General features: G+C 37.3%; 1 protein-coding gene across 5 annotated transcripts in view; it reads right to left on the bottom strand.

The window, feature by feature from the left end:
• cdk12 (cyclin-dependent kinase 12) overlaps positions 1-27,211 on the bottom strand; it is a 55,743-nt gene that overhangs the window by 18,755 nt on the left and 9,777 nt on the right. For all 5 annotated transcript variants that reach the window (XR_008839509.1, XR_008839508.1, XM_056480440.1 and 2 more), the window contains exons 2-11: positions 24,434-25,117; positions 14,743-14,943; positions 13,165-13,304; positions 11,437-11,607; positions 8,169-8,358; positions 6,877-6,933; positions 2,279-2,380; positions 2,105-2,182; positions 1,890-2,006; positions 11-142 (exon numbers count right to left, since the gene is read on the bottom strand). Coding sequence is in view for 3 of the 5 variants with exons in the window: in XM_056480440.1 (XP_056336415.1) it covers positions 11-142; positions 1,890-2,006; positions 2,105-2,182; positions 2,279-2,380; positions 6,877-6,933; positions 8,169-8,358; positions 11,437-11,607; positions 13,165-13,304; positions 14,743-14,943; positions 24,434-25,117 (1,872 nt within the window). In the remaining 2 variants the exon portion in view is untranslated. The remainder of the gene's footprint in view (positions 1-10; positions 143-1,889; positions 2,007-2,104; positions 2,183-2,278; positions 2,381-6,876; positions 6,934-8,168; positions 8,359-11,436; positions 11,608-13,164; positions 13,305-14,742; positions 14,944-24,433; positions 25,118-27,211) is intronic.

Below are 27,211 nucleotides of genomic sequence, written 5' to 3'. Positions count from 1 at the left end.
GTGTACTGACTCTGGCGGTGGCATCTTGTTGGGCTCCACATCACACAGAAACTGGCTGGCGAGAGCCTGTTCAGCTGTGCAGCGTCTCGAGGGGTCCAGCGTCAACATGTGGTCCAGCAGGTCAAGGGCAGGGGTGGGCAGACTACAAACAGACACTAAGATTATAAAGTACTGGGCAATTCTTACAGGGGTCCATATCTTTTTAGTCAGTTATTTTCTTTATCAGCAAGCACAGTTTCTGAACTCAAACACCTCCACTCATTTGATCAGTCGAAGACACACACACACACACACACAAAGAACGAAGATGAGCCGAAAGTCGAAAAGTGCATACTATTCATGAAACATCAGTAAATATTTTTATATTTCAAATAAAAGCTGTTCATACAATACTAAAATTGTATAGACCTTACAAATATTTTAGGTAAATATTTAGGACCCAATTTTTCATGTAATGTCCATTTAGAAAATTAATTCATTCAAATGTATTGCAGCATATCACAAATATGAGACAATGTAGTTCATATTTATTTTTATATCTGTAAAATAGTTTAGAAAGTTTCTCGCTGTCTGTGTGAAAATTGCAGTAATGTTGGCTTGTGTTTTCACAAGACTTATAAGAATAGTACTCTTAGTTAATAGTACCTCTAGTTAGAGATTGCTTCTGGACACGACATTCAAAATGTAGACTGAATCACGGTGAATAAAAGAGAGGCAAAGCTGAAACTGAGAGTAGCCCCACACAGGGAATGTCACACGAAGAAACACAATTGTATTTTAAACTATTAAGATCTCAAATACACTCTCCGGCCACATTATTAGGTACACCTGTCCAAATTTTTAAACAGCTAATCAAATTGCAGCAACTCAATGCATTAGGCTTGTAGACATGGTCAAGACGATCTGCTGCAGTCCAAACCGAGCATCGGGAAGAAAGGCGATTTAAGTGACTTTGAACGTGGCATGGTTGTTGGTGCTGCGACATTCAGATGGTAGGGTCAGAATTTGCACCATATCAAAGCACGAATCATTTCAGACTGGTTTTTTAACAACATGACCATGAGTGCACTGTACTAAAATGGCCTCCACAGTTACCAGATCTCAATCCAATAGAGCACCTTTGGGATGTGATGGAATGGGAGTTTCACATTATGGATGTGCAGCCAACAAATCTGCAGCAACTGCATGATGCTATCATGTCAATATAGAGCAAATCCATTGAGGAATATTTCCAGTACCTTGTTGAATCTATGCCATGAAGGATTAAAGGCAGTTCTGAAGGCAAAATATGGTCCAACAGGGTACTAGTAAGGTGTACCTAATAAAGTGGCCGGTAAGCATCTATTCAAGTACATTGATATTTGTTTAACAAATTTCCAGGACTTTATCAAAACATTTTGGGTTTATCCGTTTTTCCAAAACTTTTCCAGGCCTGAAAAATGCCTCGTCAATATTCCATGATTAATCTAGGGACGTATGAACCCTGACTGTAGATTATTTAACATGTACCGAGTATTTATGCATTTTTAGCCAAATCACAGCAGCGTCCACCTATGAAGGATGAAGCATTTGTAAAGTTTGCTCGGCACACCTTCAATTCAAAGCATCCTGAAAAATGCTTAACCAGCACTGTTTTCTACATTAATAATAATAAGAAATAGTTCTTGATGAGATGATCAACATTCACTTGTCACTAAAGCTTGGCGTAAAGACGCTGAAAGTTTTACATAAGAGAACTAAAATGACATTTTAAACATTTAAATATTATAAAATATAAATCCCAATATCTGTTTTTTTACTGCATTTTCCGTCAAATAAACCTCTATCATTAACAGAACAGTCTGTTATGTTCACAATGGAAGTGTTTTAGGAATCAGGTTAAAACTTACAAAGAGAACTCCTCTCGTAAGCGTCGCCTGTACTGTTTCTTGGGTCTCATGGTATTGAAGTACGGCAGGCGGATTACATCTGGCCAAGCAGCAGGACACGGACTACCACACAAACGACTGACCGGGGGAAAAAAAGAAGACACACAGCATTTCAACTAAAGTCCTTTTCCCCATCCTCCAGCATTAGAATGACAAAAACAAACATCTAAACACACCTAATCAGCTCAAGCTGGAGAAGCTCTTGGTTGGCTTGGAAAATTGGTTTCTTAGTGAAGAGCTCTCCCAGAATACACCTTTAAACAAAAACACACACAAAGAAATCATTACCTTAAATCATTTTGGGTGTAGAGGTAATGAGATGATGGCATTTAGATTTGTTTTTTCCTCACCCGCAACTCCAGACGTCAATAGCAGGCGAGTATCTTTCCTCCCCTAGTAGCAGCTCAGGAGGGCGATACCACAGTGTGATCACCTTATTAGTGTACGGCCGACTGGAAAACACCATCATCTCAGAATTACACACACTCACAGTATCAATTAGGGCTGCATGATAATGGAAAAATATGACATTTAGATTTTTTTTTTTTTTTGGTGATATACACTCACTGGCCACTTTATTAGGTACACCTGTCAAACTGCTCGTTAACACAAATTTTATTTTATTTTTTAATAATGTTTTTGGGGTTTTTCGCCTTTAATGGATAGGAAAATGTAAAGTATTGACAGGAAAGCATGGGGAGCAGAGAGAGGGGAAGGATCGGCATAGGACCATGAGGCGGGAATCGTTCTCGGGTCACCGTGAGTGCATGCGTCGACGCACTAACCCTTACACCACTGGTGCCAATCGTTAACAAAATTCTAATCAGCCAATCACATGGCAGCAACTCAAAGCATTTAGGCATGTAGACATGGTCAAGACGATCTGCTGCAGTTCAAACAGAGCATCAGAATGGGAAAGAACGGTGATTTAAGTGACTTTAAACGTGGCATGGTTGTTGGTGCCAGTCTTTCTGCCGCGACATTCAGATGGTAGGGTCAGAATTTGGTGTCAACAACAAGAAAGCATGGATCCATCCTGCCTTGTATCAATGGTTCAGGCTGGTGGTGGTGTAATGGTGTGGGGGATATTTTCTTAGCACACTTTGGGCCCATTAGTACCAATTGAGGATCATGTCAACGCCACAGCCTACCTGAGTATTGTTGCTGACCATGTTCACCCCTTTATGACCACAGTGTACCCAACTCCTGATGCTACTTCCAGCAGGATAACACACCATGTCATAAAGCGTGAATCATCTCAGACTGGTTTCTTAAACATGACAATGAGTTCACTGTACTCAAATGGCCTCCACAGTCACCATAACTCAATCCAATAGAGCACCTTTGGGATGTGGTGGAACGGGAGACTGTGTACTTAAAGTGGCTGATGAGTGTATATTGCGATATAAATACAATAATACAATTTCAGCAGATGGCTTGGATAGCTCTATTTTACAAAGACAAATGATTAATTTCGATGGGTTGGGGTGATTTTGTAAGGGTGTGAATAATTTATTAAAAAAAAAATAAATAAATAAACAAATTGCAAGCAAGAATAATTACAATAAACAATGCTTTTTGATTTTCCAGTATTCAGGTATAAAAAGTGACCAATGAAATACAAAATAAAACGGTAACACTTTACAATAAGGTTCATTAGTTAATGCCTTTACTAACATGAACTAATCATAAACAACACTACAGCATTTATTAATCATAACTGAACATTTACTAATGCATTATTTACATCCAAGTCCATGCTTGTTAACATTAGTTAATGCACTGAGTTAACATGAACAACTGTATTTTCATTAACTAACGTTAACTAACATGAACAAATACTGCAGTAAATGTATTGTTCATTGTTTGTTCATGTTAGTAAATGCATTAAATAACATTAACTAATGAACCTTATTTTAAAGTGTGACCAATAAAACAATATAGTCTTCATTGCATTAATAATTCAGTACAATTATTCTTTATTTAAGTAACAAATGTTGCACGTTATTCAGCCCGAATGCTTTACGCTGTCTTGAAATGCCTTTAAAACACATACCAATGATAAAGTTTGACTCTGTTATGGTTATACTTTGCAATGACTCCACAAATCTCATGTATTCTCAATTGTTGATTAAATATAATCCCAACTCAACACCGCGTATCCTGCAATATCCACACATAGCGATATCGATGATGAAATGATATATTGTGCAGCCCTAGTCTCAATTACAGGGTTTCTGGAACGTGAAGTTATCATATAAACATGCTTTGATAAAGTAATAGACATAAGCATGCATTAAGCTGCACAACATATTTGTGTGGAATGAGAGACTAGTGAGTGGGGTGTCATTTCCACCAGGGAGAGATGTCCCACCCACATTACAAAATTTGTGTCCCCCACATTTTTATTATTATTTTTTAAATCATCGCCACAGAGAAGTGTGAAGGAAACTTAAACATTAAATGTTAAAAGCAGGGTTCCCACGCTTCTTGGAAGTACCTGAATTTCAGACACATGAATTAAAGGCCTGAAAAGTACTTAAAAAAACAAACACAGGTTCACTATGTTTATGGCGTTACTTTAACAATACTGTGCTGCTTTCAAAAACTGAAAAAACTAAGAAATTTTTCATTTAAAAATCTTACATTTAAGTTGTATACAAGAACTATGAGAAATACTGCATTTTATTAATATTTCAGAATTAATATTTGAATATTAACAGTATTAAATGCAACTAATTGTATTAAAGTTCTGTTTAAAACGGTCAACATTTTTTAAAAACGACATCATCCTTACTATGACATTTTAATGTAAATATTAAGTGTAAGTGAAATGTTAAGTACAGCCAAAGAGCTTAGAATCACCACGAGGCGACACTCAATAGAACGTTCTGTTGCAACAGCAGCGCCCAGCAACAGCCCCGGATTCCGCCATTTTGGAGTGAAAGCGATCGGCTGTCAATTGGGTCACGTTTCGGTCACGATGGCTTGCATCTGCTTTGTTTTTTATTCATTCATTTAAAAAGTGCATTAAAGCTGAGATACAACCTGAAAGACGACAATACAACACTTACTATCACAATCATTTTAATAGTTTATTTTACAGACTTATAATATGCTGTCGTTCTATTGGAATTTTCAATCCAAAATGGCCGCCGTGGCATCTAGTGGCTGATTCTCAAATCGCACTAGAGTGTCGCCTCTTGGTGATTCTATGCTCTTTGGTACAGGCAAAGAGCTTAGAATCACCAAGCGAAACTCAATAGAACGTTCCATTGCAACAGCAGCACCGAGTGATTCTGCCATTCTGGAGTGAAAGTGATCGGCCGTCCAATTGGATCTTATTGCTATCGCGATGGCAAGCAGCTGCTTTGTTTTTGATTTATTCATTTAAAAAGCGCATTAAAGCTGAGATACAACCTGAAAGACGACAATACAACACTTACGATCACAATCATCAGCACTTTTAATAGTTTATTTTACAGACTTAATGTTTATATATTACCCATACTTGTTTTCTTGTCACTTTTAGGTGAAATTACTTTAAATTTAATAGTTTACGCACTGGCATAATACATATTAATACTGACGTGTTAAATTAAATTAACATGACTTTCAAAATGGGAAGTTGATAACAGATAAACAGTACTTTGTTGGAGTATTGTATTTTCTGCGTCCTAAATGGCACACTATACGCTATGCACTTACACACTCAACAGCATAGTATATGTACGCAGTATCGCCCCTAATGAAACACTAATGGTTATTTTACTAAGCGGATATTCAAACCGTTTCCCTGATGACGTTTGACAGTTGCCAAATCAGTGAAATAAATGGCCCAACTATCAAAACCATACCTGCCATGATTATAACCGCATTCATTATCGGGAGGCGCTATAATCACTCCCGTAGAAGAGTTTTGCTTTCACAATCCATAATAAAGTTATCCAACATGGGCGCCCGATAGCTCCGCTCCTTCAGCTACATGAGCAAACCTGCAGTCGTTGAGTGTGTGAAGTGTCCATCATTCCACACATCATTTTAACGGCTGAATGAGTGCATCATCCGGGGAATTAAAGTGCACTTATTATTTAAGTTTTCAGTGTGAATGCACTACTTACACTAGTTATACAACAAAATGGCGTAAAATAGAGCATAAGTATGCGATTTGGGACACACCTATTATAATGGTACATAGTATTTTTTCCTATGTTGTCTGTTAAAAAAAGACTAATAAAGTTTTTATTTTCTTCAAATTTATTTATTTATATATATATATATATATATATATATATATATATATATATATATATATATATATATATATATATATATATATATATTCATTCATGACTTCTAATGCTGTCAATAAAAATTTTGGAGTCCATACAAACTACCAGATAATGTAGTTTTTGTGGTGTATACTAATTTAGATATCAGACGTATTAAACTTAGTCTTGTCAAACATTTTGGAAATTGTCTGTTTTCATTGGGATATTGCTTTAAAATGTTACTTTTAAATGGGAATGTACTCATTTTAACTCATATTTACCTCAATATTTTAATTCATTCTGTCTAGTGTTAGTCGTCCGTGCTATTCTTCTATTGGAATTTTCATTCGAAAATGGCCACCGCGTGACACTAGCAGCATCTAGTGGCTGCTTACCAAATAGCAACAGAGTGTCGCCTCTTAGAGCTTCTATGCTGTTTGGTACAGGACAGACTTTCATGGTGCTATATGTGCTGGAAGTGTGAATTAAGGTGCTCAATTAAAAATATTAGTGATTTTAGAAGTCCTTGATTTTGGTGTCCATGAAACAGTGGGAACCATGGTTAAAAGTGAAGTTTGCTTCACTTTTTGCCATACTTACAAAAAATAAATAAAAATAAACCTGTTAAATATAATCTTTGATAAGACTGACAAATGAAATCCCTAACACACACTCACCTTTCCTCTGAGTTATAGAGACGAGCCAAACCAAAATCAGCAAGCTTGATCTGACCACTGTAAAATAAATAAATACAAAATACAAATTGATTTTAACTTCTAAAAGCCCTGAAGTATATATATCATACAACAATTTAAAACCACTTAAAAAAATAGAATAGACTAAATAGTTAAAGGCACAGAAATGAATTCATATTAATAAGAGATTACATTTCACAAGTCTTGCCTCATTGCAGTACATAATTGTTTAAAGGAACAGTACAAAACACTAATTTTTGAAGAATTTATTGAAGAAAAAAGATGCTAAATTTAAAGTAATGCTTTAAGCTAGAGTAAGAATCTTTTCTATTTTATAAAAAGCAGGTTTTTTACTACAAAATGCAATAAAAAAACAGCACAATTCTGAAATATTATCATTTAAAATAATCATTTTGCTGATAGTATTGCTATTAAATGTTATTAATTCACATGATTTAAAGCTGAATTCAGCATCATTATCCCAATCTTCAGAAACCATTCTACAATATGCTAATTTGCTGTTCAAAAAACACTTGAACAGTCATTGATGAAAACTGTAGAGCAGCTAATTGAGGAAACAATAATACATTCTTTCAGGATTCTTTCATTTAAGTCCAAAAGAAACAGCATTTATTAGAAACTGAAATCTTCTGTATCGTTATAAATGTCCTCACTGTCACTTGATCAATTTAATCCATCAATGCTAAATGAATGCATTCCTTTCTTACATTCCAACCCCACACTTTTAACATTAGTGTAGCTAAACAAAGATGATGCAGATATTAAAAAATATGCGTTGTTGTTAAGTGTTGTAATAACTATTTCTTACATTACTAACTTGCAAAAAGCTAATTCATCAGCGATTTAAATCTTTTATGTACTCATCATACTAAAACGTACAGGTAATAGATATGTTAAGAGCTAAATAAATCAAAAAAAAAACTGTCAGTGCAAACATTTAGACTTTAAAACCCCACAAATGACTGAAAAACTGGAAAGTTTGATTCTTATTGGCTGTTGTCCTTTTGTTTCTCCTGACATTAGTCTTTATTTTCAGCTCTAGGTTCACCTATAGTACTGGAGATGCAGGGATAAGATAGTAAAGGCCCTATATGATTGTTCGGTTTGGATAAACATCCTATGCTTGCAGCACACAAATGCTTGGCACTTAAAAATTAATTTATTGCCCTTCTCTGCAATCTAGATATCTCATATATACCATTATTGCAATATTTTTGATATATTGTGTAGCCCTAATGCTAATGCCATAGTACCTGTTGTTTAGCAGGATATTAGAGCACTTGATATCTCGGTGTAGGAAGTTCTTCTTGTGGCAATAGTCTAACCCCTCCATCAGCTGACGCATGAAGCTCTGCACGTGCTCATGGGAGAAAGACACCAGCCCTGACTCCAGCAGTCCCATTAGGTCATGGTCCATGTACTCAAACACCAGGTAAAAAGCACCTAATGCACACAAATAAACGGCAACACTTTACGATGAGATTCCATTAGTAGATGTTAATATACTTACTAACATTCGCAAACAATAAACAATACATTTATTACAAAATTGACTCAACTATGTTAAAGAAAAAGAAAATATTTATTTTGGATAAATACAATTTCACCAGGGGTCCGTTCTTGGTACGTGGATTACTCAATTAGCTGGATTTGCATATTGACGATTTGACACGATCCATGATCATTTAGTTCTTCAAAACTCATCTGAGACTTGTTGTCATAGCAACAATTCTGGTAGCTCAAACCTGCTAGGGAGCAGGCTCATTTCATATAAACAGGATTAGATCGGGTCAGTTCAAGCAAAGATAATACTGAAAGTATCTACCGATTTCTGATATTTTCTTACAGTATTTATATACACTTGGGGAAATAGTAAATATATATTTTTAACAACAAAGTTTAAAAATATATATTAATAAAACGTATGCAATCTGCACTCTGAAATAAGTAGAAAGACTGCCACCTGGTGGTTCAAAGAGAAAATGTATTGATTTGACTTAAATAATAATAATTTATGCATTATACGCTAATATACCAGTGATTTGATGATTAGCAATAGTTGCAGACACCTTTACTGATATCAAAATGCTTTTTTGATGCAAAATTAATTTATACAATTATTCCTTACGCCGATTAAAAAAACTTGAGTAGGCCTAGCCTGCTATAATAAAGGAAATCTCTAAATGTAGAACTAAATACATTGATATGCATTGAAATACATGATGAATCATCTTGACACATGAAAGTGTAAAGCCTGCAGCTCACAACAAATGTGTAGTTATTGCATGTCATATTTAACAAACCGTTTACTGCTAATTTTATGTCATTTTGCTCACATGGATAATTGAATATTAACCAGGTGATGTTATTACACTGCTGTGCCGTCAGCCAATCGCTGCATTGCTGATCATGATCTCAAGGATTGATAGATCTGTCCTTTACAACACACGCATCGATCTCAGATCAGTTCATCCAGACATTTTAATCTGATTCGCAAAGTTGTTTGAAGAACCAAAATAGCCAGAGATCAGTTATCAAGATTAAAAGATCCAGGATCTGGCAAATCATGTTACATCATTTAAGCGAGGTACAAAGAACGGACCCCAGATGGCTTAAATAGCTCTATTTGCAAAGTATTTGCTTTAAAGTGATTGGGATGATTTTGTAGGGGAGTGATCAATAAATATCTTTTTAATGTAATTTATTATACATATAATAAACAAACCTCAGTATTAAAATAAACATAATGGAGCAAAGATTACAGTTATGGCTTTTCTGGAGAGAGTCTAACCGCATTCACGTACAGAAATGTATTAATCAATGTAAAATAACATTGCACAGCGTTCATCATATAAGTAATTCAACAAAAAATCTTGATTAAACCTCTTTATGCACAACTAAAAAGCTTTAAACGCTCTTAAAATGCTCACATAGTCACAGGCCTTAAAACACATGCAGATGATAAACATTCACTCTATCGCTCAATTCTGCAGTGTCTAAACAAATCTTGTGTGTTTTAACCTGTGGTTTCTGGTCATCTATAATCCCAACTCAAGATTGCATGTCTTGCAATATGACCATAGCGAATGCATACACTGCGATATCGATGCTCAAACAATATATTGTGCAGCCCTAATAAATAAACTTGAGCAAAACTGAGACATTAAAAAGGATAACAGGTGTAAAGAAAATAAGTAGGTGGAGACAGAAAATTAAAATCACCTATGTCTAATAAAAAAAATTAAACAACGGAAACACGGTTTAGTTTAGGTCCAATTCACTCTAATTACTACTAGCTTATTACCTGCCTATTAAGATATTTACTGTAAATTAGTTGCTATAAAGTATTCTACATCCCTAATCCAATCCAACTCCTTAACTCAACAACCACCTTACTATTAATAAGCTGCTAATTAGTGGTTTATTGAGCTAATAGTCTTAGCTAATGGTTTGTTGTTAGCATTAATTATGACCTAAAATAATAAAGTGTTACCGAAACAAATTCTAAAAGGATTATAATTGCAAGTTACACATTTTAACTACTACGTTATGATTAATAAGCAGCTAATTAGCGACATATTGAGCTAATAGTCTTCGTTAAAAGTTTGTCGTTAGCATGAACTGTGACTTAAAATAATTTTGTGTTACGGAAGCAAATTCTAAAAGGATGATAATGGCAAACTATGCATCTTAACTACGACGTTACAATTAATAAGCAGCTAATTAGCGGTTTATTGAGCTAAAAGTCTTAGCTAATGGTTTGTTGTTAGCATTAATTGTGACCTAAAATAATAAAGTGTTACCGAATCAAATTCTAAAAGGATCATAATGGCAAATTAAGCATCTTAAGTACTACTTTACTATTAATAAGCAGCTATATAGCGGTTTATTGAGCTAATAGTCTTAGCTAATGGTTTGTTGTTAGCATGAATTGTGACTTAAAATAATAAAGTGTTACCGAAACAAATTCTACAGGGGGGATAATGGCAAATTAAGCATCTTAAGTATTACTTAACTATTAATAAGCAGCTACATAGTGGTTTATGGAGCTAATAGTCTTAGCTAATGGTTTGTTGTTAGCATGAACTGTGACTTAAAATAATAAAGTGTTACCGAAACAAATTCTAAAGAGAGAATAATGGCAAATTACGCATCTTACTCAACTACTACCTTACTATTAAAAAGCAGCTAATTATCGGTTTATAGGGCTAATGGTCTTAGCTAATGGTTTGTTGTTAGCATGAATTGTGACCTAAAATAATAAAGTGTTACCGAATCAAATTCTAAAAGTATGATAATGGCAAATTAAGCATCTTAAGGATTACTTAACTATTAATAAGCAGCTATATAGCGGTTTATTGAGCTAATAGTCTTAGCTAATGGTTTGTTGTTAGCGTGAATTGAGACTTAAAATAATTTAGTTACGGAAACAAATTCTAAAAGGATGATAATGGCAAATTCCGCATCTTATTTAAACTGAAAGTGCAAGGTAAACACACGTGCGAATGCATTTAGCCAGACCTTTGTCCTTTTTGAAGTCCAGTGCGTCTTGTTTGTCAGTGACGATCTCTTTCATGTTGACCACGCTGCGATGGTTGAGTTGTCTCAGGATCTTGATTTCCCTGATGGCGGTGATGGGGAAACCCTCTTTTTCGTTATCCAGTCGCACTTTTTTCAATGCCACCAGCTCTCCTTTACAAACCAAAACACAAAACCAAATTGTATTGACAGTCGAGAGGCGCCATTTTGCTAGCATTACACTACAGTAGCCCTGCTGGAAGCAGTAGGGAAAAAAGTATAAACTGGCTTTCTGGTGAGCATGTGCGCTTCATGCATAGATAAGTACGTGAACGTGAGCGAAATATTCACAAAACAGAATATTGTGCACTCCGCTCTATTTGCACTTTGGTGATTGCACCAAATGAAATGCAATCGACAAGCCATTGAAAAGAATAGGTTTCATTGCGCAGCGCTATCTGCATCTGGTGTGAAAGCTACTTCACACTGTGCAGTGGCTATGACTTGAGGGAGAGTGGAAAAGCTGGGCTGATCACTGCTAGGCAATGTAGTGCGGCATTGCATTTTTTTAGGCGCATTTTTTTGGCCATAAAACAAAAATGCCATTTTTGATCAAAACTTTTCAGTTGCTGGAAATGAGGTGCATCCATAGAGATGTGCACAGCTTAACTAAACTGCAATTAATACTGCATTTAAAGCAAAAAAACTAAACAAAAATATACTGCACTGTCTGAAATAAGTCTTTCCTTTTTACGTTAAGGACATTTTTTGCCAAGAAAATCAAAAGGGAGTGTTGTTTAGAAGCGCTCATGAAAGCCTCTCTTCTATTCTACGATGCATGTAACAAATAGATGATTATAGCGTTCAAGACAATACTCCGAGTTAGGGTTGGCCAATGTCGACTAATTTAGGCATTGTGTGATGTCTAATGTGGAACATCGCGATGGACGTTGGCTTCGTCGTCATATGTGGCGGTGAATTAATTATTTATAAATAATTAATTCATAACGGATTAATTATTTGTAGGCTACCATTTCAAATACCTGACCCGCATGGTCTTATCTGGAGCTCAGATGGATGCATACGCTGCAGTGCATGACAGCGTGTGCGTGGTCACGTGATGTGCGTTTTCAGTGGTGTAGTGTGGAAGGAGGGCTTTTAGAAATGCTAGGTGAAACGCAGTGTGAATGTGGATTGTTTTCGTTCTAAAAATGGCATATTAAAACTTAGACATACTAGTGTAAATAGGACCTAGGTGTGTATTTTTCATGAGTGGGTTGCTGCGGCGACAGGGGCAAAGCAGAGGATCACGATGCTGGCTTAGCATTTTGAGGTCTATCGCCAACAGTGATGGACGGTGGTATCGTCTATCGACCCAACCCTACTCCAGGTCATTCTTTAAAGTTACATCCATGAGTCAAGCAAAGGCGATGGATTCATTCAAACGATAGTCTCACATAGTTCATAGTGTAAAATATTAATGTCATTTAAATGACCTCACTAGTAAAAGTGATGCCTGTGAAATGCTAAATTCGTTTAAACGTATATATGCTTTCTATACTGCTGCACACAGATATTGCTACTAAAAACAAAGCTTTAAACCTTGCTCTCATCGATTCAGCAAGGACAATTACATTTACAATGGTACAAAAGATTTCTAGTTTAACACACACACAAAAAAAAGGTTTAGAGTGCATTATAACTGTTGCTTATTGTGTTCCAACAACACACCTGTGTCTTTGTCTTTAGCCTTGTACACCTGACCGTATGTCCCTTCTCCGATGATGCCGATGATGTCAAACTTGTCCACACATCGCTTTCCCCAGTCGGTTTGAGTCTGCTTCCTCTCTCCATATCTCGGAGAGCAAATCCTGCACGCATTTGAGAGAAAACGTTTATACAGCATTTTCTCTCATTCCATCTTTCTACAGAAACAATTCCCACGATTAGTAGTAACTCACTCTATAGACCTTTTCCTTGGAACGCAAACATACCCATTATGCTTTGCATGTACGTGCAAGGAGAATGCTAAGAACTTCCGGTCTGCAGCTGATGCGTGTGAACAGTCACATTTGAACAGCTTTGAAACGATAGTTTTAATCTATTTTACCTGCATTTATCTTCTTTAAACTGATACTGTTGTCGATCAGCGCCACCTCCTGGACTGATCATTTTATAAATGTGATCTAATAGGATGGAGAACAACTGGAGTGAGGCATTTTCCCCTCGTTGTCAGCATCTTCTTCAGTTTAAATGAAGAATCATCATCGCTAAAGTCACCTGTACGGTCCCACTAGCACACTGATTTAATAACTGTGACAAAGTGAAAATACTGACATTTTGAAATGACAGAAAAACACAAACCCTGGTAAATACAACACACTAAATGAAACATAAACGGCTCGCGATTAGAATGAACATGCACATCAGCCAGCAGAGTATCAGTAACAGACTATTATTGGTGATCTTTGTAAATTGCATGACTTACATACCTGTTAAGTTTCATGCCAGTGATCTGGTTCGCTCTATAATGCAGTGAAGTATTGCCTGTGTGTGTGTGGGTATTGAAGAGCCGCTGAGCTAACAGCAGACACGTGAACTAGGAGAACGTTTTTTTCGTGCGCTTGATCCACACAAATTATAACAGCTTTAATACACACCTTTCAAAGTTGTGTGTCACAAAAACACTCCGTAATCCACTCAAAACGCTATTGAAACCCATTTTTGGAGCGCAAATTACTGGTTGTAATTGCTGTAAACGGAAGTTCTTAGCATTCTACCGGAAGACGCTAGTCGCTATGGCGCCCCCTCCATGCAGCAGCCAAGAAAAAGGTCTATAAAAAGCATTCTCTCAACATTTCTCAATAACTTGCATCACCTTTCAAATGTTTGGAGCCAAGGGTTTTTTAATGAAAAATAATCAGCAATCATGCTCTAAATTGACCAAAGCTGACAAATAGACTTGGAATGCTACAAAATATGTATTTCAAGGTCTTTCGATTTATCAGAGATTCCTAAATAAAATGTACAATTCATCTGTTAACGTATTAAAACCAGTAAACAACACCATTTAACATTAAAGACTTAGTCAAAGACTAACATTATATGCATGAACAGCTTTTAAAACCCCAAAGGAAATCTGACCTCTTTAAATCCAGAACAGTTTTTCTAAATTGTATTCGTACTTTGTTGTTTCATTGTTCAAATAATTACAGACTTGGTGAGCACAAGCACATTTCCAAACTTCTGAATGGTAATTTAGATAAATATATCAGTTTGGCTGTGGATGAAGGCAGCAGATGCACTTACTTTGGTCTCTTCTTGAAGCTGGGCTGCAGTAGCGGAGGTGATACCCGAGCAGGAGACTGCGGAGGTGAAGGGTCTCCACCAGAAAGTACCGGAGGGAGGGGCAACTCACTGAGGAGGCGTGTCCTCACTTCTTTCTCCTTTTCCTTCTCCTTCTCCCTTTCCTTTCGTGACAACCTCTGGGAAAGACCACTCTTCTTTGGACTGAAAGAACAACAAAAAAAAAGTTAAAACGGCCAATACAAAAATCACATTTATTCCAAAGAAAACCTTATGTCAAATTCCAGATAGAGCTCACTCGCCTGACATTCACCTTAACCTTTAAAGGGTACCTATAAAAAAAATCTGGGTATACCTATGCATAGTCAAATAATAATGTTCAGTACATGGAAATGGCCACACCATGAGCCTCAACCACCATTGTTTTTCCTTGTTCTTGTGTAAAACCCTGGTGAAAAATTAGGCTATCAGAAGACAAAGCAGACTGTTACATGACTTACGGGGCACACTCTCGAGATTCGCATGTACTTTTGGTCAAGATCCATGTTATCCAGACATGACAAGCAGCCGCATCTTTGACAGATTAGCAGTTATAACACTAATATGTTGCTCTGGGATGATTAATATGGATGCCCTTGGCTGCGTTTGATAAGCCACCACATTTCCTAGGAAGACAACAATGACCATTTCTATTTTTAAGTTTAAGTTTAAATAAACTAAATATGATGGACTCTTATTTTAAAAATGGGAGATACCATTTGTTTTCCATACATTCCTGTAGCCATCTGTTCATGTGCTCATCAGAACACAAAATATAAAGATAAATTTATTCATCGCCCTCCAGAAGAGGCACAAGGTATGTTTAATTGTATCTTTAGTTAATTTTTAAGAGTCGTGTCAATCCCCCAGCTCTTACTTTCATTTTTCTAAAGTTAAAGAACAGTAATACACTTTATTAAACGTCATTTGTTTATTAAATGTTATGCGCTTTCGTTGACACCATAGCTTCAAAATATATTACATCGGTCTCTTTTGGCGAGTTTAATTATAATTTAGCCAAAATTTTAATCAACAACACAACAACTTTTGTGTGTGTGTGTGACAGAGAGAGAGAGAGAGAGAGAGAGAGAGAGAGAGAGAGAGAGAGAGAGAGAGAGAGAGAGAGAGAGAGAGAGAGAGAGAGAGAGAGAGCGAGAGCGAGAGCGAGAGCGAGAGCGAGAGCGAGAGCGAGAGCGAGAGCGAGAGCTGGCTGCAAGCATCAGAGTTGAGCTCATTAATATTCACGATCCCTCCAAATATGGTCAATATGGACCTTTTAATTTTTTGGATATTTTCTAGAAAATAAATGAACTTCTAAAACAGTTCCTGAAAATTACTTGAACATATCGTAGCCACATACCTACTATGCAGATATTAGAGAATAATTTAACTTATTGAATAGATGCAGTATATGGCACCTTTTATAACTAAATGCAAGGCATTAAACCATTTTATTTTACTAGGCTGTAACAAAATATAGCAGAAAGTAAGAGGAATGCAGAACATCTGCATTTGTTGTGACATCCATATGATATAAAAGTGTAGTTACAGCTGATACAAGTCTGGAATTTACATGAGATGGGAAACTGTGGATTCTGGATGGATGAGCACTACTCCCATTTTCTGGTTACTTAGTTACACATTCCACTCAGTCTAGATTTTGGCAGAGAAATAACAATTTACTGTAAAAGAGCGTAACCAAGCAGATGCTATTAACACACAAGCATAAATACCTAGAGATATAAACAGAAAACAGAAATAAATTGCACCTAGTTCATTAAGTGTAAATGCTGCTACATGGCATCCGCAAAATATATGAACCCAAGAAATAAGCCACGCACACTAACTCAACCAACTGTTCATAGGTGTGTGACTGTATTTAGCAACGACATTTGTCAACAAATCCATTTGCATTTAGTGCAACCACCAGACGAAAGCAGCGAATACCATCTTATTCTCAGCTGACACTCTTTACAGGCCAAACATGCCCACACGCATTGAGAATAAACATACAAACAGGCAAGACTTGATCGTGTGATGGAGGTATGTGCAAATGGAGACAGCAGACAAGTTTCACTGTGGCCTCAAACACACAAATTTCAGGAGCGATAACTCCATTTAAATACAGCAGGGAGTTCCTTAAATTTTAGATTTGTTTGTGTACAAAACACAACTCACTATTGAAAATGCGACGACTAGCACTTTGGCACCTACTCTGATTTAGTGTTGTCACAATACTGGAACTCAATACCAATCGGCCCAGAAAATCTAAAAATATTTCCCGCCAACATTTAAGTGCGTTCTTAAACAATGCTGATATGTCATTGTGTTCACAAGCTTAATAGAAATGACTTGATAGGCTGTGAAGGCCATCAGTTCACCGAACTCACTGCCGTTTACTGAGTGTAACCCCAAATACAGAGACACTGGAGCGTTTTAAAGCCACGATTCATCAACAGATCGCTTGTATGTCAGCTTATGGCCCATTTCCACTGAGTGGTATGGTACGGTACACTTTTATGGCCATACCGTACCACTTTTTTGGTACCAAAAGGCAGAGCTAGACGCGCAGTTGAACGATATTGGTTTACAGAGATACGTCATTCGCTCTTGCACAAGCCAGCAGAATGAAAACAAAGGAAGCGCCATTTTTAAATACACAGTCGAGACATTACACTGTAATAATATATACATAAAGTAACAAGTCATGGTCAGAGCCATTCAAATGATGCCTGTCTCAACGCAAAAATCGCGTTCGCTGTGATCGGCCCCTTATTCAGCCAAACTTTAAAAATAAATGAAATTATATTTTTTAATCGTTTACCATTAATCGGTTACAAACGTTTAATCGGTTATTTTGAGCATCGAGCGTGTATTTGTTTGATGTTTGGAACGATGTTTTTCTTTGTTTTTTGATTCCTGATTTAATTTTCATACATGATTGATTGTGATGTAAGAGTATTTTTTTCCTCAATGATCACAACTTGTAGGTCTGTGTATGAACAGGAGTTTAACAGGCCTTTGTAAGGTTTCCTGCTTATATAGACTGACTTTACGCGGCCACCATTTTTTTTTTTTTTTTAAGCGAAATCGAGGCTGCGGTGAGAAGAAACCCGAAAGTATCGTTGGGAGTTACATAGGAACGTTGTGTACTTGGCTGTATATTTTATGAGCAAAGGGAAAGTGACACAAATGTATCATTTCACCGCCTTCCGAGTGACCCGAAGGTCGGTTCTGAATGAATGGTGAAAATAAAAAGGGATATCAGAGCTCTTTTTCAGCTAAGGCAAATGGCTCTAGTTAGCTAACGTTTTCTTTCCCAAACACACGTTTTAGATGCCTTTTATCAAACTCAAGTTAATGAACTGATTCTTTCACTATATTAGACTTGTCACGATACTGAATTAAAAGAAAAACTGTCAATTTCCCGCTAACATTTAAGGCACTGTTGATGGCTTTCTTACCACAGTGCTGACTTGCCATTGTGTTCACGTGCTCAACAGAAATGATTGTTATTGGCCGAGAAGGTCATCAGTTCACCCTCCGTTGTTTACAGAGCACAAACATAGTCGAGCGATCTGCTTGATAACTCGATTGATCTTCACGGCTGCTTCGTGCTCCAGTGTCCATGTATCTGTGTTTGCACTGGTGAAGAGCGGTAAACTGATGAGCACTGGTGAATACTATGGTAAATCAGCGCTGTTTATAAACGCGCTCAGCGGCGCTTGAATATTAGCGGGAAATGGACGTTTTTAAAACTTCAGTACCGGGAAAACACTATTACAGACAACACGAGGGAGTGCTACAGAGGACTGCAGTGTTTCATCGCTCACCGGGTTACATAGGCTGAAGCAGGAAAGCGTCCCCATGGCCACGTGTGCCATGAACTGAAGCCTTGGAGGACACTTGAGCATTTTACTCTTAAAGAGATTGTGATGTTGTTTGACGCTAAACTGCTTTTAATTGTTTAAATTAAACTCACTGAATGATATTACAGAGATGTTTACACCATTTCTACATTTTGAAATCTCGGCAACAGCTGGAGGTTTATAGTCCACAGCATGTTACTGCAACATTAATCCAAAACCTGACAAAAAAGCTACTTAAACAAGGTCATAGAACAAATATTTGTAATGCAAGTATGAGAATGTAAGCACAATAAATCATGACTAAGGCCCAATCCCAATTTTACCCCTTAGCCCTTCCCCACTCGTTTTGCTCGGTCCCGTGAAGGGGTAGGGGTGTCCCAATTCTCTTTAGCTTGAAGGTACAGGGCTAAGGGCAAGGTGTATACACCCCTTCAAACGAAGATTTTTCAGGACCACACTCGAAACCAAGGGGTAAGAAAATTTCCCAGAAGGAGATCCACAAATTAGCATTTTTTTTGTCATTATTACAAATTTTTACAACAAACTAGCATATGTTTTAATACATGCATAACCGCGTTCATGTTTTACCGTCACGCTTTAAAAAAAAAAAACAGCTAAAATAAAAACTGCTAAATTTTGTGATCTATAATCCTCAATAATAACTCCTGTATAGCAGTTCCACAACGTTCTGGCACTCGGTGAGAATCAAATACCCTGTCAGAAAAGTCTAGTGGCTATGAATGAGCTTTTTACAGTGTCTGCTATAATGTTAATGTTCTTTTGGTGCGTTTACATAGATGAATATTGTCATGCTGTAAATACACAGTACAGTTATGAGCTTGTTTCCACATTAGATCGTTATGATAACAATATATATGCCTTCAGTAATTTCCTGAAGATAATTAGGAAAAAAAATAACCCAACTGGAATAACTACAGCAGTCGCAATCGTCTTATCTCATATGAAGCAAGAGATCACAATGACATATGATGACGTGTGCAGGTGCTGTAGTGCTGTCCTAATTCTAAGGGGTAGTTGAAGCCCCTTCCCCTTAACACTCGGTTTTAAGGGCCAAGGGGAAGGGGTAGGGGTACAAAAATAGAATTGGGATTGGGCCTAATTATCTGCATCCTTGGATTTAAAAACTGTATCATGCGACAATGTGATACGCAAGTGTAATTGCAGAGGTAGTATGACCTAGGGCTGTGCAATTAATCGAAAATCCGGTTTCGATTTTGGCTTCTAACGATTATGAAAAAACATTAATCGAGATAAATGAATATTCCATCACATACCGCCCCCTTTCCAGCTGTACACATTTGTTGCTCTGCAATGCTCAGTTTCACGTGAACATTACTAAAAGCATGTGCTGTAATGTAACTTTTGCAGCTCGGGATGCGCATCCTCCATTGATGTACATTCGAATCATTCATGGTTTTAAAAGAGCAAATGAGATCGCATGCTGTTGTGTGTGTGCGCGCGCTCAACCTCAGAGACGAGCAGGGCACACACATCTAAAGTCATCTTAATGTGAGCGCATTAATGGTCAAATAGGTGTCAAAACGCTGTGTTTAGTGATGATTCATAGTGACCCTCATTTGTGTAATAAACAAACGAGTTGAGAATCAAAAGACATGTGAAAGAGAAACCATTAAACAGAACCGTACTGCTCTTAAAGTGACAGCGCACAATATTCCTGCTGCCTACTGTTTTTATCATTAATCAAACAACAAAATGAAAAAATAAAAAATAAATAAATAAATAAATAAATAAATAAACCACTCACCGCTCTTGACTGAAGGACTTTTGTAACTATAATTAAAGTATTTTTCTGACAGTGAAGATGCTTAAAGCACAGTTTGGTTAATATTTTTATTCTATTGTATTTATTTCTCTTATTTACAGGGAGGAAAATAACTATATATACAGTTAAAGTCAGAATTATTAGCCCTAATAGAAAATACATAATAGCTTTAATAACTCCTTTCTGATAACTGATTTCTTTTATCTTTGCTATGATGACAGCACATAATATTTTACTAGATATTTTTCAAGTTACTAGTGTTCAGATTAAAGTGCAATTCAAAGACTTAATTAGGGTAATTAGGCAAGTGATTGTATAACAGTAGTTTCTTCTGCAGACAATCAAAAATATATATTGCTTAAGGGGGCTAATAATGATGACCTTAAAATAGGTTTCAAAATATTTAAACCTGCTTTTATTGTAGCCAAAATAAAACAAATAAGCCTTTCTCCAGAAGAAAAAATATTATAGGAAATACTGTGAAAAATTCCTTGCTCTCTTAAACATCATTTGGGAAATAATTATTTTAAAAAAAATTCATAGGAGGGCGAATAATTTTGACTTCGACTGATAATCGTTTTGAATAATCGTGATTACAATTATGACCAAATTAATCGTGATTAGGATTTTTCCCCATAATCGAGCAGCCATATGACCCAGAGTTGGGCAAGATGGCAAAAAAAAAAAAAATCACGATATTAGTTTTACTATTCTGCAAATTGTCCAAGAAGGACAGCCAAACTAATGCCGTGTTTGATGTTTTTGATTCTCAAACATACGATAAAACAACAACAATAATATTAGGCCTATGTGTGGGTCTACTGTTGGTTAAAATGCTAAATTTTGTCCAGACTTGGAATAGTGGACTTGAACAGACTTTAAATTTGTCCTAGTTGTTAATGCCAATAAAGTGATGACATCAGAATACTATTCAATACTATTCAACTATTCATAATTATGTTATGTATAATTATTTTATGTTTGAGACATATGCTTGCATTATGTCATTGACAACATTGTTAGATCATTTTCACTGGTAAAATGAAACATTTATTATCAGGTTCCCTCTTGCATTATATATGCTACAGTAGGTACACAGAGCCAGTAAACAGTTATTTTCATGCACAACACTTTGTGTTCACTATGAAAGAAAAAAACATATCAAATGCTTGTTGTAATCATAACTTTACAATGTGACATGATCATTTAAACATGCGCTGTTTTGGTTTCACTTTCATTGCCGAGTACACTCATGTCATGGCTGCCGTCACGCAAATCATACTTCCCGCACTGCTCCTGAACGATCGCTCGAGCAGTGCAAGGTAACCATGCAGTGTAAAGCCTGGTCTATACTTCTGTGTCAAGTGATCGGCGTGACCTACGGCGCATGCAACGCACGTAGCTGTGCATTCTTACTTCTGCATGCGGTTTCTGTTGCTCTGCAATAACACTTCCGAAACACTAGTTGGCAGTGAGGTGGTTATGTTCCTCTGTGTAGAGTTTCTTCACTGGTGTTTTGTTTTTTTCTGAACGCTTCCCTAATGTACAAAACTACTGATTTGTTTATAAAAGAGTCGACTCATAGTGGTTTGAATGAATCATCGCGGTAATGAGTCTTTAGCCGTGCCGGGGTGACGTCAATTTGGAACTCAAGCCCCACCCATTTGTTGCACGAGAAGACCCGGGAAAATTTAAACCACTGGCCCTGCCCACAAACACTGTAGAAAGAAAAAGAGGAAGACAAACACTGTAGTAGATCCCAGTTAAATCAAGACATGTAGACGCTGTGCTCTGAAGTGTGAGGGGAAAGTTAGTGTTATTTTCTCTACTCAAAGATGAAACTGTGAAGAGTCAGTGGCTGAAGTTTATTTTAGCAAAAATACCTCAGCTTTATAGCCCAGCCTTGTGCTGTTCCCGTCATTTTTCTGACGAGTGCTTCAGCAATCTACACGCTTACAATGGGAGATTCATTGGGCGTTTGTTAAAGGAAGGATCAGAAAAGACTACTGATGTATGGGACTTTGTCAGAGCTCGACAGGAACTTTATCAGTGCACAGTTCATGGATCAGTTCCTTCCTCTATTTCACAAGTGTAAGTAAGTGCGATTTAATTGGTTGCCTCCATGTTTTCTCTAGCTTGCAAAATATATATTTAATTGTGTTTTGTTACTCGCAACCACTCCACACGGCTTGTACTGTATCTGGTTAACTCTTTATATTCACACATCATGTCTAAAACCATGTTGAAAACGCGTGTGCCACTTTCTTTACGGATTTAAATGCGTTTGTGAGCTCGCGATCCTCTGCCGTTTGTCATTGCTATGGCCACCATCAGCTGTTTCTACACATGTGTGGTAGTCAAGTTTCAAAATAGCTCAACTTTTGCCACTGTGTGGATTAATACTGAATGTGTGTCGTTGTTATTACTTATGGTTAAGAATAGAGCAATATGCTGGTGTTAAACAGCATTGCTTTAATGCACTCCTGCATTGGGCTCACACATACACTCTGCACTCTGACTACTTTCTCGGTCTCACGCTGATTGCAATCGACCAATCACAACAGTCATCGGACCAATCAACGCAGATTAGCGCTAAGAAGGGGTTTGGGAACAAATGAATCGCTGAACGAATCATATGGGAGTCGTTGGGATAATTATGTAATAATAAATGTATATTATAAGACAATAAAAGTGTTTTTTGAACTTGCACGCATATCAGCATGTTTTTGGAGACCCCAAAACCAAAATATGACCTTTTTAATGCAAAATAGGGGCTCTTTAAATACAGTATGTGACACTTTTAACACCATTTGGAAGCGTCCATGTTGCTGAGCAACATATATAAAACAATGTGAAGACTTGTGCGACTGCCTTTCTGCTTCACATGAGCTTGAAAATATAATCGGCTGAATCGTAAAGATGCGGGATTAAGATCGTGTGGGGGTTCGAATCGAGATCACGATCTTTTTTCGATTAATCGTGCAGCCCTAATAGACGGCAATGCAAACTTTTATTTTCAAAGCATCTGACCAAATTTGGATGAGTGATCTCATCTTTCAAAGCATCTGATCATAGTAAATAATCAGATGAGCATTCTTGTCTTCCATACACAGTTATGATTGAAGTCACATTGAAGCTATTAAAGTGTAAATTTCACTCTGCCAACAAACTGGATGCTAATCTTGTTGCCCTTAACCTAATAAACACAGTCAGCGTTAAAACGTGTAGAAATGAAAACAAGATCAAATATTTGACACAATGTCAGAACAGAACAGAACAGAAAGCATCTCAATAATCTTTATAATCCTGGACCAGGCCGTATCCTGAGCAGCTACTGTGGTGGTCATGGAGGAGTGGAGAACATGAGACTGATTCCTGTGACGCTCCAGGGACAGACGAGTCTTCGATGAGGCCAGCTTCCAGCCTCCGCTGCTGAGACTGCAGCTCTGCACAAGATGTTTGGCCAGCGGAGAAATTAAAATGGTCGTGCCCAACTGAGTCTGGTTTCTCTCAAGGTTTTTTTTCTTCACTTTCGCCAATTAGTGAAGTTTTTTTCCCTCTCCGCTGTCGCCACTAGCTTGCATGGTTCGGGATCTATAGAGCTGCGCATCGTTGGTTTTGCTCCTCAGTATTTGGACTCTCAGTGGTGATTTCAAACCCCACTGAACTGAGCTAAACTGAACTGAACTTAAACACTACAAACTGAACTACACTGTTCCAATTTACTATGACCTTTTATGTGAAGCTGCTTTGACACAATCTACATTGTTAAAGCGCTATACAAATAAAGGTGAATTGAATTGAATAATAATCATTTCGAATAATAAAAGCCTTAATAATCCCACAAATAAAGACAGAACGAGAGGTTAGTGTTTATTTCAGAATAAAGCAAGTTCATCCGTGTGCAGTACTACTTCTCATTTGTGGAAAACTTGCATAAAGACAGTAGTTTCCCTATGAAGTGTGTGTTTTCAGCACTCACCTGTCCCTGCAGTCTCCCAGAAGAGCCGGCGGCAAGGGAAGAGGAGGAAGCGTGGAGGTCTTCATCGGGTGCGCAGGACTTTTCGTGGGCTTCTGTGCGGGGCTTTTTGGCCGTGAAGAAGGAGCCGTTGCAGGCGCTAAAGGCGGAGGAGCTGGCGGAGGACTGTTTAGAGGAAGAGGAGGAGGAGAGGACAGAGGAGGAGGAGGAGGAGAGCTGGCTGGAAGAGGCGGAGGAGACGTTAGAGGCAGCGGAGGAGGACTGGATAATGGGAGAGGTGGAGGAGGAAGTGCAGCAGGCTCCTCCGCAGCCACAGTGATTGCAGGTGGAGAGGGTGGTCTCTGAGGCTCAGGGGGTGCCGCCGCCGCTGCTGCTGTCTCCAGTGGCGGTGGATCAGTGTTTTTCACTGGTGTGTTTGCCACATTGGACGTGTTTGGTTGGAGGGCAGGGGAGTTCTTGGCAGCGGCTGCCTGACGTTCCTGCTTCCTTCTCGTGAGTTCGGCTCCGAGGCTGGAGGTGATGGGCAAACGTGAAGATGAAGGCGACCGGCTGCCGGGTCGACTGCTGTGGGAGGAGCCTCCGCTGGCCCCGCCTGAATATAACGAATGTTTCTTTGAGCGAGAATGGGACGAGGAGCGGCGGGATGAGGAGTAGTGAGGAGAACGGCTCCGGGCACGCAGAGATGTCCTGGGGAGGAGAAGAGAAATGCTTTGAAATCAGCTATTAAATAATAAATATATTATAATATTTATGATAATAATATCAAATTATAAATAATAACAAATAATATTACATAATTCTTAATCCACTTCATTGAACATGTACACAACGACATCAGCTATTTACTATATAACTGCAGGATAAAAGTGATTGTATATAATAACTTTAAAAAGTACACATGAAATCAAAACTAACCATACTGATTTCGTTAGCTCACATTGCTAGTTTTGTGGTAAACAATTCATCTGTGCATGTCATTAAGAAAATAAAAATATAATCAAAATAAAATGCCCTTGTAATCTTTTATTGAAATCTGAAACTTCTGTTTGTTTTCAGTTAAATTCTCAGATTAGGTCTGTCTGAGGTATTGGGTGTGGCTAATGGTCCATTTCCACTGAGTGGTACACTACGGTACGGTTCGATTCAGTACGCTTTTATGGCTGTTTCCACTGTCAAAGGGTACCTAAAAGCGAACCGTACCGTACCACTTTTTGGTCACCCTTTGCAAAGGGTGCCAAGCAGGACAAATGGCCCGTTTCCACTGACTGGTGCAGTACAATATGGGTCACCTTTCTCAGGCTTGCATTTACACTGCTAAAAAGGTACCAATCGTATTCTTTTGGCGGGCGTGGTGTACAACAGAAAGTTTCAGTCAACATCAGTGTTTCCCCTACCATAATATTAGGGGGAGCGCCCCGCCCACCCAACAGCTTTCCCCGCCCCCTTGAAGTCAAGTTAATTGTATTTTATATATAGCACCAGATTAGGGTTGTGCCAATAGACGATAGTATCGTGTATCAACAATAGGCAAAGATATTGGTGAGAGCTGAGACCTATGACGATTTTAAAGACAATATTTAGCTCGTATTTTAGATCGTATTTGAATTATTGAATAAAATCATCGTCATTAATAATAAATGAATTAAAAATAATTTGACAGCTTCAGCTTTTCACATCATCACTTGAATGACACTTTCAGATAAAAATGTATTATTTCGATTGCTCTCTCGCAAGCGTGAGCAGCACGTGAGGGCACAGCCACATCTCATAGCAAATTAGTTAGCAACGTTGTTGCATAAAAATAATAGACTAAACAGCAAAAAAAACATCTCTGCAGTTTCTGAACTCAAATTACGCAAATAAAAATAATTGGTTAAACACTTATGACTTTATTCACGCGTTCACATTCACAAAGAAAACACAATAGACTGTCTAATTGTAGGATTAAGTGTAATAAACTAATTCAGGATCTTAATACTATCATACTTGGTTAAAATCGCTTTGTTGTAAATATAAAAAGCAAACAATAATGTGTCACATTAAAATGAATTACTAGTTAACCATTTAAACACTATATAATATAGTTTATATATTATTTTATCTTAACTGATTATAAACTACTATATTTTAAACTGTAGCAACTGTTAGTGAGATTTTTAACTGTTAGTGAGAAATTTTTTTTATATCTGTGTTATTATATTTTCCGTGGCGGTTCATTCCGCTGTGGCAACCCCTGATAAATAAGGGACTAAGCCAGAGTGAAATTAATGGATGGATGAATTATTTTCTGTAAAGCTGCTTCTGGCCATGACACGTTCACAGCTAAATGGTTATAAGAGACATGTTTAAGGGATTATATGCAGCATCCTTGATTTATTCTCTTAGGTAAGGCAAGATCTTCTCTTAAGTTTCATACTTAGAAGGAAAATGTGCTTAAGCCATTATAAAGCGTGAAGCATTAGAATCAGTACTTGGTATCAGCCGATCACCATGACAAGGAATCAGTACTCTGTATTGGCTGCAAAAATCCTTATCAGAGGCTGTCAGAGCAGCAATACTCCCCCTGGCTGTACAAGACTAATCTTAAGTTGATAAATATACCCTTAGGAAAAAGAAGTATACTAAAGTAAAGGTCAAGCATAAAAGCATACTTTATTTAGTAAGTATACTAATATCAATGTACCAGTAGTGTACTTGAAATGTTCTTCCAGAAGTCCATTACGATATACTGCAGTGACAAAAGCTGCACACTTTGTGGATAAAAAAAGATATAAAAATAAA

Source organism: Danio aesculapii, chromosome 19 (genome assembly GCF_903798145.1).
Source record: "Danio aesculapii chromosome 19, fDanAes4.1, whole genome shotgun sequence".
Taxonomy (NCBI): domain Eukaryota; kingdom Metazoa; phylum Chordata; class Actinopteri; order Cypriniformes; family Danionidae; genus Danio; species Danio aesculapii.
Note: the sequence above shows the minus strand (reverse complement) of the source record. Positions and strands in the feature narration are given on the sequence as shown.